At 40.5% G+C, this 18619-nt stretch overlaps 1 protein-coding gene across 1 annotated transcript in view; it reads right to left on the bottom strand.

The window, feature by feature from the left end:
* Positions 1-15901, bottom strand: part of PLCXD3 (phosphatidylinositol specific phospholipase C X domain containing 3) — a 160898-nt gene extending 144997 nt beyond the window's left edge. The window contains exon 1 of the mRNA XM_008692591.2: positions 15593-15901. Within this exon, the coding sequence (XP_008690813.1) occupies positions 15593-15695 (103 nt within the window). The 5' untranslated portion in view covers positions 15696-15901. The remainder of the gene's footprint in view (positions 1-15592) is intronic.
* Positions 15902-18619: the final 2718 nt, after the last annotated feature.

Genomic DNA, 18619 nt, shown 5'->3' with positions numbered 1-18619 from the left:
TTGAGAAACTGATGGACAGTGATGCAAAATACTTAGATGAGGAAAACTTCATTAGAAACAAACTTGGCAATGGATGGTAAACTCAAGAGTTCTTTTTAGGTCATGTTAAATTTGAGATTTCAAATGCAAATGATGGGAAGGCAGTGCGATATCTGAGGATGGAGATCAGCAGAGATGTCTGGCTAATAACATAAACTTAGGAGTCATCCTCACATAGATATTATCTCAAGCCATTGGTTTATATATTGTCACCTTAGGGAAAAGAATAGTTATAGAAAAAAAGAAAAAGAGATCAAGGCCTAAGGTACTAGGTACTCCAACATTTCCTTAGATGTAAAGAAAAGGATGCATAGCTAGCAAAGATGACCTAAAGGAAATAGCCAGTAAAGTTGAAAAAATAAGATAGTAATAGTGACATCGGCAAGATGGCAGAATTGGAAACCCCAAACCCTTCTTCCCTCCTTGGAGACACTAATTCAGCAATACATGAGTTAATTCCCTTTGTAAGAAATCCAGACACCAGTTCAGAGGTTCCTACACCCCACACAAGTGCAATACCAGCCATTGAAGCTTGTAGGAAAATTTGTGGCACACTCTTGCCTTAGTCCCTCCCCCAACACAGTGCCACATGATTGAGAGTAAACTCCCAGCTTCTCTTTGAAGAGGGGAAGATAAGATTGGACAGTATTTCCAATGTTCTGACTTTGGGGGGAGGGGCTGCCCCAACAATTGCCTTCTGCCTCAACTGTCTCAGAGCCCTAATGGAAATCCAGCACATTTGAAATGCTTGGGAGCCACTGAGAACAAGAAAGCTGGGTGGCTTGTTGCTGCTCCAGAGGACTGGCAATACCACAGACAGAGGCCAATACAGCTTGGCAGCCTTCCCCTCTGAGGGTAAAGAAGAGTAGAGCATGTGTCCAGTGTTCTGGCTTTTCAAGGTACTGCCCAAGGAACTGACTGCTGCCTTGCTTGCCTCTTGATGGGACCTGGCACATTCTAGATGCCTGAGAACTGCTGAGAACAAAACAAGGGCTGGGTGGCATGATAACAGACAGGAGAGGAAGTGAGAGATTATGAGATGCTGGCAGAGTGGAGGGGAGGGACCAACAAATCCCTCTAATGAAGTATCTACTACAAAGATAAGCCCAGAGAAGATAGTTCCACAAAAGAAAGGTTTAAGAGGCCTCCAGAATCTCTAGCTAGGTTAATTGTACTTTTGATAATGGGCATTCTAATAGGTATTAGGTGATATCTCATTGTGGTTTTGATTTGCATTTCCCTGATGATTAGTGAATTTGCACGTTTTCATGTACCTGTTGGCCATTTGTATGTTTACTTTGGAAAATGTCTATGCAGGTCTGCTGTCCAGTTTTTAATCAGATTGTTTTTTTGCTATTGAGTTGTGAGGAGTTCCTTATATTTTGGAAATTAACCCCTTATCAGAGATACAGTTTGCAAATATTTTCTCCCATTTTGTTGACTTCTTCTGCTGTGCAGAAGCTTTTTAGTTTGATGTAGTTCTATTTTTACTCATTTTTTCTTTTATTTCTTATACTTGTGGTGTCATATTCAAAAAAGTCATTGCCAAAACTACTGTCAAGAAACTTTTTCCATATGTTTTCTTCTAGGAGTGTTACCGTTTCAGTCTTTAATCCACTTTGAGCTAGTTTTTGTGTATGATTAAGATACAGGCCCAATTTCATTCTTTTGCATGCAAATACCAGTTTTCCCAAAATCATTTATTGAAAAGACTATCCTTTCCATTAATCTGTCTTTTTCAATTTCTTTTATCAATATCATAGTTTTCGATGCATAAATCTTTCATCTGTTTGGTTTGATTTCTTCCTAAGTATTTTATTGGTGCTTTGTGCTATTATAAATGGGGTTGTTTTTATTATTTCATTCAAAAATTTTGTTGTTAGTGTATAGAAAGGCAACTGATTTATCCGTGTTGATTTTGTAAGTTGCGATTTTACTGAATTTGTTGATTAGTTCTAACAAGGTTTTAGTTGAGCCCTTAGGATTTTCTGTATATAAGAGCAGGTCATCTGCACACAATTTTTCTTCTTCCTTTCTGATTTGGATGCCTTTTATTTCTCTTTACGGCCTAATTGCTATGGGTAGCACTTCCATACTTGGTTCAATAGGAATGGTTAGTATTTGCACCCTTGTTTCCAATTTTAGAGGAAAAGCTTTCAGCTTTCACCACTGAGTATGAAGTTAGCTGTGGTTTTGTTATATATGATCTTTATTTTATGTTGAATTATGTTCCTTGCATACCCAATTTGGTGAGAGAATTTATCATGAAATGGCATTGAGTTTGTCAAAGCTTTATCTGCATCTGTTGAGATGATCAGATGATGATGTTTATCCTTGATTCTATTAATGTGGTATATCATATTTGTTGATTTGTATATGTTAAACCATCTTTGCATCCCAGGAATACAATCTATTTGATAATAATGCATGATCTTTTTAACGTGCTGTTGAAAAAAAGAGACTCACTTTAGATTTAAGGACACAGATAGGCTGAAAATGAAAGGATCAAAAAAGATATTCCATATAAATGGTAACCAAAAGGGAGCAGAGGTAGCCACACTTGCAATAGTGAAAACAGACTTTAAGTCAAAAACTTTCACAAGAGACAAAGATATTATACAACCACAAAGGGTCAATTCACAAGGAAAATATACAAATTATAAACATACATGTACTTAACACATACCTAATATATGAAACAAACATTGACAAAACTGAGAGGAGAAATAAATAGGAAATTTCAATATGCCACTTTGGAGAATGGATAGAACATCCAGACAGAAGATCAGTAAGGAAATAGAGAATACACATTCTTATTAAGCACACATGGAACATTCTCCAGGAGAGATTACATGTTAGGCCACAAAACAGATCAAGGAATTTAAAAGATTAGGATCACATCAAGTGTTTTTTCTGTCTACAATGGAACAAAACTAGAAATCAGTAGAATGAAACTGAAAAATTCTCAAATACATGGAAACAATATACTCTTTAATAACCAATAAGAAATTTGGTTAATTTGGGTCAAATAAGAAATTAAAAGGGAAATTAGAAAATATCTCAGGACAAAGGAAAATGAAGACACCACACCAAAACACATGGGATACATCAAAAGCATTATTAAGAGGGAAATTTATAGCAATAAATTCCTTCATTAATAAAGGAAGTCTTAAGGTGCCTGGGTGGCTCAGTTGGTTAAGTGTCTGACTCTTGATTTCAGCTCAGGTCATGATCTTAGGGTTGTGAGATCAAGCCCCACATGGGGCTCATGTGCTGGGTGTGGAGCCTACTTAGATTCTCTCTCTCCCTCTGTCCCTCCCCCACACACACATGTGCTCTCTCACTCTCTCTCTCTCTCAAATAAATTAAATGTAAAAAAAAAAAAAAAAGGAAGTCTCAAACAACCTAATTCTAGACCCTCAAGAAACTAAAGAAAAGAACAAATTAAGCCCAAAGTTAGGAGAAAGGAAATAACAAGGATTAGAGAATAAATCAATGAAATTGAGAATAGAAAAATAGAAAACAAAACTAAGGACTGGTTTCTTGAAAATGTAAACAAAACTGACAAGCCTTTAGCAAGACCAAATAATAAAAAAGAGAAGGCTTAAACAAATGAAATCAGAAATGAAAAAGGAGACATTACAATTGAGGCCATAGAAATAAAAAGGACTTAAAAAGACTAGTATGAACAATATATACCAAACTGTATAACCTAGAATAAATGGATAAATTCCTAGAAACACACATGAATAGAAAATCTGAACAAATTATATCTAATAGGAGATTAAATTGGTAGTCAAAAACCTCTGAACAAAGAAAAGCCAGAGATCAGATTGCTTCACTGCTGAATTCTACAAAACATTTAAAGAATTAACACCAACCTTTCTTAAACTCTTCCAAAAAATCAGAGGAACTAACACTTTCAAACTCATTTTGTGAGCCCAGATTTACTCTGATGTCAAAGCCAGACAAAAATACTACAAGATAATAAAACTACAGGCCAATATCCCTGATGAGTTAAAGAATTCCTCAATAAAATAGTAGCAAACCAGATTCAACGGCACATTAAAAGGATCACACACCACAACCAAGTCAGATTTAACCCAAGAGTGCAAGGATAGTTCAATATTAAAAAAAAAAAAATCAATGTGATACATCACATTAACAGAATAAAAGATAAAAAGTACATGATCATTTCAACAGAGGCAGAAAAAGCACTTGACGAAAACTCAAAACCCTTTCATGTTAAGAATACTCAGCAGACTGGGAATAGAAGGAAATGACTTTAACATTAAAAAGGTCATATATGAAATGTCCATGATAATATCATACTCAAAGCTAAAAGTTCTTAGGAACAAAGCAAGTATGCCCACTCTTACCGTTTCTATTCAACATAGTACTGGAGCTAGACACAGCAATTAAGCAAGAAAAATAAGACATTCAAATAGGAAAGAAAGAACTAAAATGATTTCAGCTTGCAGATAATATGATCTAATATGTAGAAAACCCTAAAGATTACACACACACACACACACACACACACACACACACACACACACTGTTTGAATAAATGCAGTAAGTAAAGTTGCAGGATACAAAAGTCAATACACAAAAATCAGTCTCATTTCTGTATCTAAAAATAAACTATCCAAAAAGGAAATTAACAATCCCATATAACAGCATTTAAAGAAATAAAACATTTAGTAATAAACTTAACCAAGGAGGTAAAATATTTGTACTCAGAAAACTGTGAAACATTTGTGAAACAGACTGAAGATTCACATATATGTAAAGATATCCCCTGTTCATGGATGGAAGACAATATTATAATGTCCCAACTATCCAAATTGATCCACAGATTCAAAGTGATCTCCATCAAAATCCCAATGATTTTTTTAATAGAAATAGAAAAAACAACTCTAAAATTCACATGAAACCACACACACACAAAAACCCAAATAGCAAAAATAATCTTTAGAAAAAAGGACAAAGCTGGAGGACTCACTTCATGTTTTAAGACATATTACAAAGCTATAGTAAGCAAAACAGTATGGTACTAGCATAAGGACAGACACATAGATCACCAGAACAAAATGGAGAGCCCAGAAATAAACCTACACATTTACAGTCACCTGACCTTTGACAAAGTTGCCAAAAATATAAAATGATGAAAGGATAGGCTTTTCAATAACTGTGTTGGGAAAACTGGATATCTACATTCAAAAGAATGAAACTGGACCCTTAACACCATACACAAAAATTAATTCAAAGGAATTAAAGATTTAAACATAAGACCTGAAACAGTAAAGCTCTTAGATTTCTGGACATTGGTCTTGGCAATAATTTCTGGTATAGGAGAACAAGAGCACAGACAACAGAAGGAAAATAGAAAAGTGGGACCACAAGCTAAAAAACTTCCACACAGAAAGAAAGCAATCAAGCAATCAATAGAGTAGAAAGGAAACCTATGAAATGGGAGAAAATATTTTCAAACCATATATTTATAAGGGATTAATTTCCAACAAATATAATTAACTCCTACAACCAAATAGCAAAATACCAAATAACTCAATTTAAAAATGGCAGAAGTCTTGAATAGACATTTCTCAAAAAAAGGCATACAAATAGCCAACAGGTATATGAAAAGATGTTCAACATCAATAATCATCAAGGAAATTGAAAATCACAACTGCAGTGAGATACTACCTCATACCTATTAGAATGGTCATCATCAAAGACAATAACAAAAAACAAGTGTTGGTGAAGATGTGGAAAAACTGGAACCCTTGTTTACTACTGATGGGATTGTAAAATGATACAGGTGCTGAGGAAAATAATATGGCGGTTCCTCAAAAAAATAAAAACAGAACTACTATATGACCTTACAATTCCATATTTGGGTATTTACCCAAAAAAAACAAACAAACAAAAAAACAAAAAACAAAAAAACAAAACCCAAAACTGAAATTAGGATATCAAAGAGCTATTAGCACTCCTATGTCCATTGTACCATTATTCACAACTGTCAAGATACAGAAACAACTTAAATGTCCACCAATAGATGAACAGATACATATAATGTGGAATATACATAATGGAATATTATTCAGCCATGAAGAAGGAAATACTGTCATATGCTACAACATGAATGAACCTTGAGGACATTATGGGAAGTGAATAAGCCAGTTACAGAAGGACAAATATTACACTCAGTAGTATCTAAAGAAGTTAAACTCATGAAAGCAAAAAGTTGAATAGTGGTTGCCAGAGGCTGGTGGGAGGAGGAAACAAAGAGCTGTTATTTGATGGATATAAAGCTTCAGTCATGCAAGATGACAACATTCTAGAGATATGCTATACAACCCTATACTAATAACTAATAACACTGTATACTTAAAAACAGGGTAAATCTCATGGTAGGTTTTTTAGCACAATATTTTAAAGGGTCATAAAAAGGTCAAAGGAAGAACATGTTTAAAAACAGAAATGTAGGGGCGCCTGGGTGGCACAGCGGTTAGGCATCTGCCTTCAGCTCAGGGTGTGATCCTGGCAATCTGGGTTCAAGCCCCACATCAGGCTCTTCCGCTGTGAGCCTGCTTCTTCCTCTCCCACTCCCCCTGCTTGTGTTCCCTCTCTCGCTGGCTGTCTCTATCTCTGTCAAATAAATAAAATCTTTAAAAAAAAAAACAAAAACAGAAATGTAGTCAAACACATCAAATGATGCTGAAAGATCAAATAAGATGATAAAGAATTAACCATTAGCTTAAGCAAAATACAGATCACTAGCACCTTGATAAAAACGATTTTAGTGCAGTGGTAGGGAAATAATGAGATTAGCATGGGCTAGCCAGAGAAAAGGAAACAGAGGGGATGTTTTTACAAATATCAGAGAGATCTAGTACAGTGGAGAGAAAGGCTGATACGGCCTTTTTTTTTTTTTTTCTTAAACAGGGGCAATAATATGTTTGTGTACTGACTAAAGTGATCCAGCAGAAGTAAAGAAAAATAATGACACGAGAGAGAGGCGATGAATTTGGGAGTAAACTCTGAGGAGATTTGAGTGGATGGGAGCCAGACCCCAACTGGCGAAGGTGGAGCGGATCTGGGAATTTCTCTTACATAAAGAAAATGCAGAACATGCAGAAATAGATGCAGGTAAGTTACTGGGTTAATGGTGGGAAACCGAGGAAGTTCTTCTCTGTATGTATTTTTCTATGTAAATTATAAGGTTAGATCGTAAGTTTGGGGGGGGGAGTGTTGATTTGAGGAGCAAGAAGAGCTATGAAATTGTCATCTCAGAGACCAGGAAAATGAATTTACTGGGGATGTGCAATAAGATATATGGTCAGAAATTTCTAGTGAGTTGAGGCATCCAGGCTGTGTAATTTTCCCCCAGTAAGGTTTAGCCACTGAAGTTTTCTGATATTAGAATAGGTGTAAAAAAAAAAAGAGAGAGAGAGAGACTAATGGAGTTGAAGTTTTTCCAGGTAAGCAGAACAAAAAAAGAGGGAGATAAGAGAATTAAGGATATTTTCAAGACTGGGACTCTAATGCCAGACCCAAGGAATTTGAGCAGATATAAAGAGAAATAAGGACATGAGGGGGTGATAAGGACTAAACCAAACTTAATTCTGTAGCCTTCCCTTCTAGCAACTTTCAAGTCAGTATTTTTACATCCCCTTGACCACCTTTCACCACCCTCTCCCCTGGAGAGAAGCCCGGGGCAGGACATGGCAGGAGTGTGTTTAGAGCTAGCTCTGCTAAAGACAGCCCTGGTCTTACTTCTCTTTCTCCTCCCCCCTGCACAGGGGAATATGGACTGACACATGCATTGAGATAGGTTCCCATTTGCCCGTTAGGATGCCTCTGAGTGGATCTTCCTCTTCACCACCCCACAAGCCGAGCGGACTTCCAGGAAAGCCTAGCAGGCAACTAAAATTGCCATTCATCCTAGCCCACTTTTCTTCATGAAGTAAATTCTCCAAGTGAATCAAGAAGCACAACCGTCATTTATAACGTTGACTAAGCATAAACATGGCTGCTTCCTAAAAATGAATTCACAGGAAGAATTCTATGGGAAACGTTGTATTAGCTGGCATTTAAGATACAGTGGTAAGAGAGCTGTCCATTTCCAGGGTCTGTGATGAAATATAGGGACATAACAAGAGCACAGCTAACGAATCTATGTGCCACCTGTTTCAGTACCTGGTCTCCGGAGGTGACGAATCCTGGCTGCTTCTCAAGAATGTCTAACCATCTCCTTCTGCCCCGCTTCCTGACCCATCTTCCTCTCTTAAGAGAGCATAATGAAAGCATATGGCTCTGGCCAAAGCTTCTGGCAGCAAAATTCCATCTGAAACATGGTAAATTTCTCTCTCACTCTCCCCTGCCTTTGGAATATATGATTTAGATACTTTTCTGGCCTCCAATCTTCTAAGACGAATCCTAACCTAAGAGAATATATAAGCTTCTTGAGGGTAACAAATGCTTGTGTCTAGAAGTTCCTTGAGTACCCACTAAGGTGACATGCTCTCTGGTTTCCCAAAACGAATGCTTTTATGTAAGAGGCAGCATCATCCGTAGTTATAGGCAAAAATTTCTAGATTAGCAGAGCTAACCCCTTTGATCAACAATAGTTAAAATCTGTGCATATATATGCATGTATGCATGAGATTTAACCTTTTCTTTAAGGCTCAGAGCACATCTATTACTCTACTATTCTGCTTTCAAACAATGGAGGTGTTAGCAATTACTTTAGGTATGTCCATTTATTTGGCTCTATTTAGGTTGTCCCAGGCTGCTCACCAGGAACAATACGGACCCCAGCTGCATTCCTACTCTGGACCTGTCTGGAGGTAGGATTAATTAGGTAGCACCCACCAGAGGTCTATTTATTGGGCAGGGGGAAAACAAGTTCCTTGGAAAAGTAAAGTCAATACACACTATATGTACACACACATGTGCACATAGAGAGTGGGCTAAAATTGAGAATAATTCAGAGTACAGAACAAAGTCTATTCTACATAATATCCTCCATCCAGCCCTCACAAACTCATACCTGAGTCCTAGGGTAAGGGTGCAACAACAAAAGAATCAATATAAATTTAAAAAGCTCTTTTGTGGACATTCATCCTACACAAAAAGATTCAAGGGTTCTGTCAGTGCTGGCAATCATAGTTCTAGCAGCGATGGCAGACAGGGTCAGCAGAGGTGGGTATCTGCAGCTTCCACAATGTGGAACCCAGCCCTGGGAGCCTTTGACCACGGTGGAATCCAGGACTCTTGTTACACACTGACATCTCAATGTTGGGTCTCTGCAGATATAGCACAGGCCCTGGTGGGACTGCCAGTAGCAGTGGTATTTTAGGTATAAAAATTATGGAAACACAGTTCCTCTAGATGTCCCATCAGCAAAAGTGACAACTCCTCAAAGCTTCCTCAAAACAGGAAGCAAGAAAAATGGCAGATACCAGGTATGTGGTAGCCCTCCCCAAATCGGCTTATAATGCATACTTAAGAATTTGTCCAAAGATTTCTAGAACTACTTGGAAGTCCATTAAAGAAGTGCTTGGGAAGGGTAAAAATGGACAATTTAACATGATTTTGATTTTACTCTGGGGTGGCAGAGTTTAGGAAAACCTACCTTCTGTGTCCCTGTGTCTTCATTTCTTACCCTTCCCTCACGAATATTCCCTATATTACTGCTGATGTACGGCACTCAACCGTCTCATTCCTCTTGTTTGTAATTCACGCTTTCCATTTTGATTGGGTGGGGTTGGAATTAAGCATAAGAAACTCTAAGATATGAGACATTTTTGTAAGGGTAAAGTGTGTAAGCCTCAACATATAAACATTGTGTTATCCATTTTAGCAAATTGAGGGTTTTTTTTTTTTAAGTTAACTGTTTTGGAACACTGATTATGCTTAATAACTAAAATTCAACTAAGTGAGCTAAAAACCACATTTATGTTTCCATTCCATGTCAACCATGCTTCAAATAAATGAGGCATGGTTTGCAAATACAAACAAGATTGGTCATTTCCTTTTTAATTAAAAAAAAATCAATTTACTGTTTACCTTTGTTTTTGATGGCTTTCTGATGCTGATTTTGCCTTCATGATACCACTTTTACTCAAGAGCAATATTGAAAAGTTTAGCTTATAGATAAATTGAATGACTCTGTAACCTATAAATACAACAATAGTAGCTGGGCCTTTAACACAACAAAGAATGAGACCAAATGGACAAAGAAGCAACACAGGGATGTTTCCTAAATTGCCATTAGCGACCACTAGCATCACCAAATAGGCTGATTTTAAGTGCTGTTGATGGCTGATAGCAGTACTTTAAGGAAATGAGGGGAAAGGTTTTACATTTATCACAGCGGCCTAATTTGAACACTTAGGTAGCAATTAAGTCACATTTATGTTCAAGGTGCATGATGAACTATAATATGAGTTATTCAGTATGTTCCCAACCTGGGCCATTAGCCTTGAGTCAAATACCCACATTCTGGCTCTAAGCCTGATTATAAATTTGAACACTCATAAATAGACTGCATGGTCCAAAAGAAAGAGCTTAGTCAAAGATGTATATTTAAATTTGGCTCTGCCACTTACATAAAGGATCCCCTTAGAGCTACCCTAAAGCAGTGTTTTTCCAACTTTAAATGTGTATATAAGTCACCTCGGGCTCTTGTTAAATGCTGATTATGATTAAATTGGTCTGAAGGGTGGAATCAGAGATACATTTCTACCTCTCCTGGTCCCTGGACCAACTTTGAGTAGCAAGGCCTTGGAGGTTTATTGACAGAACATGTAGAAAACATGTGTGTACATGAGAAAACATTTTGTAAGCTGTGAAATGGCATCAGTATCACTTTATATTAATAGGTGGTGATTCAGTTCAACTCCTCAAGAAAAAGTCCTAGAATAAATGATGTTCCAGATATTTAATTTTTCCTTCTTAGCAAAATCAAAAACAAAACTGTGACTTGGAAAGGCAACACAAAAAAGGTATTCATCCTAAGCAATTTTGTTACTTTTTGGTTGCTTTCAAAGATTAACTTCTGTATCACCATCCTGACTAAAATGGTGAAAAAAAAACCAAAAACCAAAACCCTGCTTTTTAAAAGAAATTTGTACAATTAGACCCAATGGTAGATTTGTCCTGTAGATGGTCTCATCCCAATCAAAATAGAAATAGTAAGTTAGAAGGAAAAGGAAGAAGACAGCTGGCTCCAGAAATACTGGCAAGAAAAAGAAAAGATTGTCGTGAGGAAAGAAATGAAAAACTAATAAAAGCAGACACAAGAACACAGAAATCAGAGCTGTATAAACATCTAGTTTCTTTAAGTAAAACTGCTCTTTTTCATTGCCGTTGGCATTTTCTTGAAAAAATGAACAAAATTGTCAGGTATAATTATTGATTTCCAAAGCATTTCTGTGTCCCTTATCTAAAGCACAATCAACAATTCCTGTTTAACTGTCGGTTCGAAAACTGACCCCTGTACACAGAGGAAATGAAGAGACCAGAGAAAGAAGCAGGCCGCCCCAGACTGGTGGGTGGCAGGTTTAATAAGCAAGGAAACTTACATACGAGGCTTGTTCGGGGTGGCCACAGGAAGAGAAGATCTTCACACCCACCAACTGCAACCTTAAGACTTTATACAGAGGCCGTGCCTGGGTTCAGTCACGTGGACCGCCAGATGGTCTCAGTAACGACTTACTCTCATAAGGCAGCGTCCTTGAAAGGCCTCCAGCTGTGGGAACAGTGGGTGGAATGCAGGTTCCAAGGATAGGGGAGGGGGAGAGGGGCCTCTGATTGCTGGAGTCTGTCTTTAGGGTCAGCTGGAGGTCTTGGCCTCTCTATGAACTCCAAGGAAACATACACTCTCTCTGAGTTCCAATACCACAATATTTTGGCCAATCTTTCATTATTACATGGTCACTTTGCTGTATTATGCAAAGATTTTCATCACCTATCAGAAAATGTATGGCAGAACCCTCTCGTGGAATAAAAAAACCCTTCCTGATCTTTCCAGATTTTGCACAGAATGACTCCCTATCATAGACCCAGATCACCAACACCTTACCTAGATCAAGCAATAAGCTCGCTTCCTCCCATGATGGAACTCTTTGCCATGGTTCTGGAGGCGCCATGATTATAGGGTTAGAACTCTTCTGCGAAGATGCCAGAAATTCATCAGACTCGGTTTCCCCTGAATTTTACCATTTGTCTTCCTGCTTCCATTTCTGTTTATTCTCTCACCTGCCTGTAGCGACAGGAAGCATCTCTCATAACCCAAAATGCCAGGATACTGTTTAAAAAACATGTATGAATGAAAATTTAGTTTGGTGGCATCAGAGACTGGAAGAAATGAAGAAGGAAAGGAAAATCTGAGTAACTGTCGATGTAGTCTGACAGCACCAAGCCTTTGTAAAATAAACTGGAAGTAAAACTACTAATACAGATTACTAACTTAATTCGTTAGGCCAGTCAATACCAAATCATGAGGCCATTTAAATGCAAAGCAGCCAGTAAGCGATTTGGTTCTGAAAGCATTCAAGATGCAGACACTTGAGAAATGTTTAGAGAAGACAGAATGGCACTCGGGGTGGGGAATATCACTCACCTGCAGATTGTTCTTTGCACTAGCCCTGGGTAATCTGGGTCAGCTGCCCCAAGGGGGTGGCCTCGTAATTAAGCAGCTCTTCACTCTTTGGTTGCTTCACCTAAGAAAACCTGAACTTTGAGGATGACCGAGCAGTCGTTCCCTTCCACAGAAACACTTGTATGGTGCATCAGGAGTGGTTTTAAATGGTGGAGATAATTACTTAATTCAAGCTGTAGCAACTGGCCAAGTAAACATGTATCAGCCAGGAAGCTATTAGCATGATTTTAAGGCAATTATTCCATTAGTGTTTAATAGTCTCCAATTAGTTTTCTCTATCAAACTTTGAATGTCTTTTTTCCTCCAAAAATTCTCACAGTTGAGTAATGCAGAAAAGTACCAAACCCATGTTTACACCTAGATTTATATTTATGGATCTACCAAACCGACTTTACAAAATCATGGGAAAATTCAAGGGTGTGGATTTGGTGAGACATGTTTTGTTTTGTTGTTGTTGTTGTTGTTGTTGTTTTTCTTCTTCTCAGAAGTACTGGGGATAAGAATGGGAGGCTTTGCAGGGGATTCACTTTGAATATAATATTAAGAAGGGCTGGGAAAGCAGTGAAAATTCCCACTGCATCCAATGCCACAACCCCTCTCGGTATTATACTCAAAGTAGATGCCATGCAGAGCCTCCCAATCTTACCCCCAGTGCGTCTACTGGAAGACAAGCAGAATACCAAAGGCTCTGACCTCAGGTTTTCACTTTGTCCCATGGGGAGAAAAGGAAAATTGCCCTGTATCTTGCTAATGCCTAGTTCCTTGTCCCCTCACCCTGGTTAGTAGCTGTTGCTACTGAGCCATCCAGATACAAATCCCAATGCATTTCCCTCGAAAATTCCTAAGAGACTTTCCCTAAGGACCACTTTAGGGGTCAGATCACTGAACTGACGGTAAATCATATGCCTTCATTGAGCTACAATTTTTACACCTATGAAATGGAGTTAATAGTACCAGCACTGCCCCCTTGATGAGGTTTGGGGAAGGGTTCTGTGATCTGGTGTACATATTAGGACTTCGAAAAGTGAAAAATTACAGAAATGTAATATAGATTCTGACATAGCATCATACCATCCCTCAGAACTAGCAATGTGAACTTAGGCTTCTTAACTCCCTATGTATCTGGCGGGTCACCTATCAGAAGGCTGGCATCAGAGTCCTTGCTTTTATTACTTTCTATGTGTACGGAAATGCTCAGGTGAGATCTTATGAAAGCAACTGTCTAAAAACCAAATAAAAAGGAAGCAAAGAAGATAGGAACACCTGTGGAAGTGAGAGTGAAATTTTGCCAACAAAGTTGTGTACTTTCTACTGTCTCCTTCAAAAGAGCAATCCCCAGGCTCACCCAGGTAGCAGGGTAAGTGCACAGTGGAGAAGTTGGTTTGTTCTTTTCCTTGGAGATACCTGGACTCTTGGGAAGCTACCTCTTGAAGAAGGGCAAAAGGAAACAAACCCTTCCTTCAGGGGTTGGCGCTCACAGTACAGCCAGTGTCTGTCATAGTAGCCAAACATCCACTTGACTAATGACCATTGATTTGAGTTACTGATCAATTCCAGAGCTGCTGATTAGAGCCTGTTGGGATTTTTCAAAGGAACCCTTATCTTCCTTTTTTTTTTTTTTTTTTTCTTTCTTCTGTATTATGTCTTCCTCCAGTGGCTGGGAGGGGGCGCTCGATGGGGTAAAGAGGAGACAGACCAGAAGGTTGAACTTGATAACCGAGCTGAGCCCGGGGCAGGGGGTGGACTACCTGTGGGTAAATTGCCCTCTAGCCGGCTCCTGGGAGAATCAGGCATCTGCACCCTCAGCGCAAGTGGAAAGTCAAATTGGTAACGAAGTATGGCTGTATCCCCAGCTGTCACTGTAGTACTCCGCCCTGAAACGTCCCTCTCTCCCGCACACCTGAGCTAGGGGCTATTGCACGCTCCCGCCCCAGAAACCTGCCTAGTCCTCTGATCTAAGCCGCGCGCGCCATGCTGAAGCCTCTGGATCCCTCGCGTCTCTTCCTAGCTTTGCCCGGACTTCCTTCCTTCTAGGCTGTCTGGACACTCGCATACTCCCCTTTCTCCTTTGGTTTGCCTGTGAAGCCCACCCCTCCGCCGCTGCTCAGGCAGGTTCCCCCGCTGGGGCTGGGTCCCGAGCAACAGACGCACGGTCCGCAAGGGTTTGCTTTCCTGACCCCGGCGCTGCACGTAGCCAACAGCACTAGAAACAGAATCCAGACGGTGACCACCCCGCCAAGCCCGCCGGGTCCACGCAGACCGGGAAGCGGCGCCCTCGACCCCTCGCTCCCTTCAGCTCCCGGTCAAGGGCAGAGATCACGCCGCCGCGGGTCCCAGAACTTTCCTCGCTCTTAGGGAAACGCTTTGTCTCTTTAAAGGAGACTGGGGACGAATATTAATGACTCGGGTAGGTTCTAACCGAGAGATCTACCAAATCCGCTCCATCCCTGACAGAGATGGAGTCGGAGGTCCACGAGCCGAAGCCGAGCCCTCAGGACACCAGCTCGCGCTCACCGCGCTCTGTCACCCCACAAACCCAGAAATCGGCCCTGCACCCCCAAGTCTGCGAGGAAAACCGCGGGAGGGGGCGCAAGGCGGATCCTAGAGCCGAGGCTTCCCCCTGCCCCAGCCCTCTCGCACAGCCTGCCTGCTTCCAAAGCCCAGGGCAACGGCAGTCACCTTGACTCGCCGCGCCACGGTCCCCAGAGGTTCTCAAAACGCCAGAGGCCCGAGGTTCCCCGGCACGCGCTCGCCTGGCCGGAGAGCCACCCCTGGGGACGAGTTTCCCTCCCTCGGGCAGCGTGGCAAGTTACCGCTTCGGGGCAGATAATGCAGGGCGGGGCAGGCGGAGCGCCCCGTCGGCAGCCTCCGCGCGCCTACCTGGGATGGCTAAATTGGTGAGGGGGATGCTGTGGATGCTCTCCGGAAGAGTTGCCATCCAGTCGGCGAATTTCAGCTCGTTCTTCCCCTGAGACGAGGCCATCGTGCCGGTCGGCGTGCCGCGCGCTGGTCCCCGCACTCCTCGGCAGGCTGGCAGGCTGCTGCCGCTAATCCAATGTTTGCTCCGGCCCCGCTAGAGTTTACACTCCGCTCTGCGCCACACCCACAGGATGGCGCAGACACATGCTAATTTTAATAATTATTCAAACACCCCATGCTCCCCTAGTGCCTCCGCCAGACTCCGCGGGAGCTTTTGTTCCTGACGTCCGCGCTCGGCTTTCTCCTCTCCCCTCCCTCTTCGCCTCCCCCCTCCCGTCTTATCCCTCCTATGCGTCTCTGCCTTTCCTCGCCATTCTGCAGCTTTCCTTGTCTTCTTTTTAACTTGGCTCACCCAGCTGCTTTGCCCATGGTTTTGCTCGGCGCTTTGATGTGACTTCCCGATCCTGTTTGTATAAAAGACAGTCTTGTGGTTGAACCTAAAATCCTAGTAGACTTGGGTTGCTATTCCCTTCCCGGGGAGCAGACTCTCTATACTGGCTTTCAGGACTTTCCATTCCTACCAAAGAAAGAGCTTTCCTTTTTGTAAGCTACAACAGGTTGTGCCTCTCCTCGGCCAGAGCCCACAGCCCTACTTACAACAAAATGGTGGTCTTTAACCACCACTTCGCCTAATTTTTGGAGTAGTGCTAATTTTGGAGTAGTGCCGACAAGTGTGCTGTCGGTAAAGAGCAGTAAATTCTAGTGGTTCCTACTTAATCCCTGGTATCCTGTTCTAGACATATCAAGGTAAAGAAGCACTTCAACCCCTTCCTTTCCTGGATCGTGAGAAATCAGATATTGCTAAGGAGAGAGCTGCCTATGTCCTCTGTGTTGTTTTCGTGGCACTTAGGACAAGGCTAAAGCCTGACGCTACAAGAAAATCACATTTCCCAGTGACATACTGTAATTATTGCCAGTAGCATTTGGTGGAATTTATTTGGCAACATTCAAAATGATTTATGAGATTGTCTGATTTTTCATTCCTTGGCAGACTGGAGAGATGTATCTCTCTCAGGAGAAATCACTCATTGAGCCTCCAGAGAACTGTCTTGGTCCACCTGCTCTCAGATGAGAAAGAGAAGAGAAATCAAGTTTTACAAATGTGATGAGTCCAGGGGTGGCCTGAGGAATGCACAAGTAACGCACTGAAAATATGCTAGGTCTTTGCAACCCAAAGAATGTAGATGCAGTGATGTGTGAATCCTATTCCTAACGTAGGTGCTTTTAGGTTGGGGAGATGAAAACAAGGTAGGAGAGAGAGCTATAAAACCTGGGAATAATCATTTCACGTCAGTAAACCATACAGCACTAAAGCTTGCTTATTACAGGAGGATGCAGAGCCCACAGAATATTTACTCCAAACGGGGTGCACTGTGAGAAAGGTGGAGAGAAGAGATCACTCTTCATCCTTAGTGATCAAATTTTCCATTGCTTCCTAGAATCAATTCATAGCTTCAAGAGAACAAGATAGGGTTATCTTGAAAGAAATGTCTTGGGATATTTTTTTCCTAAGATAAATCTTAATATTCTTGCTAGCCCAGTAGGAGCCAATAATCAAATCCTTTTGATTAGAGAGAAAATTTGGCTTACTCTAAGATTCTAGGTCAAGAGACCTACAAATACCACCCATCTGACTAATGCTGGTGCTCTCTCGGCATCATGGTAGGGCCACGAGAGGAGAGCTCAAACCTGGGAATCAGTTGCTCTGTCTAAATATTTTGGGCAAGTGTTCTAGTGTCTCTCAGCCCTGGTTATCTCCATTATAGAATGGTGACAATAACTCAAAGATTTGTGGTGAAGCTTCCAGGAAAGAGTGTGTATGAAAAAGCTTTGTTATCAGCAAAGCATCATACAAAATGTGAGATTTATGTTTATTAGGATAACATGTTTATTGCCTTTTCTATCCTCACAGAGCATTCATCTTCAGGAGAATGAAATAATTACTAGATCTTGAGAATATTTTTTAATAAGATACACTTTAAAAACATGCCCTGTTTATGTTGAACTTACCTGTCTCTAAAAAGTTACAAAGCCTTTTTTTTTTTTTTTTTAGTGAAACCACTTTAAATGTTGAGGAAAGTTGTCTTTATAAAGAATTGTATGAGGATGCAGAGAAAGGGGAACCCTCTTGCACTGCTGGTGCAAATGCAAGCTGGTACAGCCACTCTGGAAAACAGTATGGAGGTTCCCCAAGAAATTAAAAATAGAGCTACCCTACGACCCAGCAATTGCACTACTAGGTATTTACCCCAAAGATACAAATGTAATGATCCGAAGGGGCACCTGCACCCCAATGTTTATAGCAGCAATGTCCACAATAGCCAAACTGTGGAAAGAGCTGAGATGTCTATCAACAGATGAATGAATAAAGAAGATGTGGTTCATATATACAATGGAATATTACTCAGCCATCAGAAAGGATGAATACCCACCATTTGCATTGACATGGGTGGAACTGGAGGGAATGATGCTGAGTGAAATAAGCCAATCAGAGAAAGACAATTATCATATGGTTTCAGTCATACGTGGAATATAGGAAACAGCACAGAGGATAATAGGGGAAGGGAGGGAAAACTGAATGGAAAGTCATCAGAGAGAGGGAAAAACTCTGAGAGACTTTAACTACAGGAAACAAACTGAGGGTTGCTGGAGGGGAGATTGGGGAGAGATGGGGTAATTGGATGATGGGCATTAAGGAGGGCACATGATGTGATGAACACTGGGTGTTATATGCAACTGATGAATCATTGAACACTACATCTGAGACTGATGTTGTACTATATGCTGTTAATTAAACAATAAAATGGAAGGCACTGTATCTCTTGGTGAAGTAAATAATTCCTCTCCTGTTTTATCTGCTTTAAATTTCAGAATTTTTAATATATTGGTTTTGCCTAAAATTTCACTTTTCTCAGCACACAATCCACC

Source organism: Ursus maritimus, unplaced genomic scaffold (genome assembly GCF_017311325.1).
Source record: "Ursus maritimus isolate PB19 unplaced genomic scaffold, ASM1731132v1 scaffold_15, whole genome shotgun sequence".
NCBI lineage: Eukaryota > Metazoa > Chordata > Mammalia > Carnivora > Ursidae > Ursus > Ursus maritimus.
Note: the sequence above shows the minus strand (reverse complement) of the source record. Positions and strands in the feature narration are given on the sequence as shown.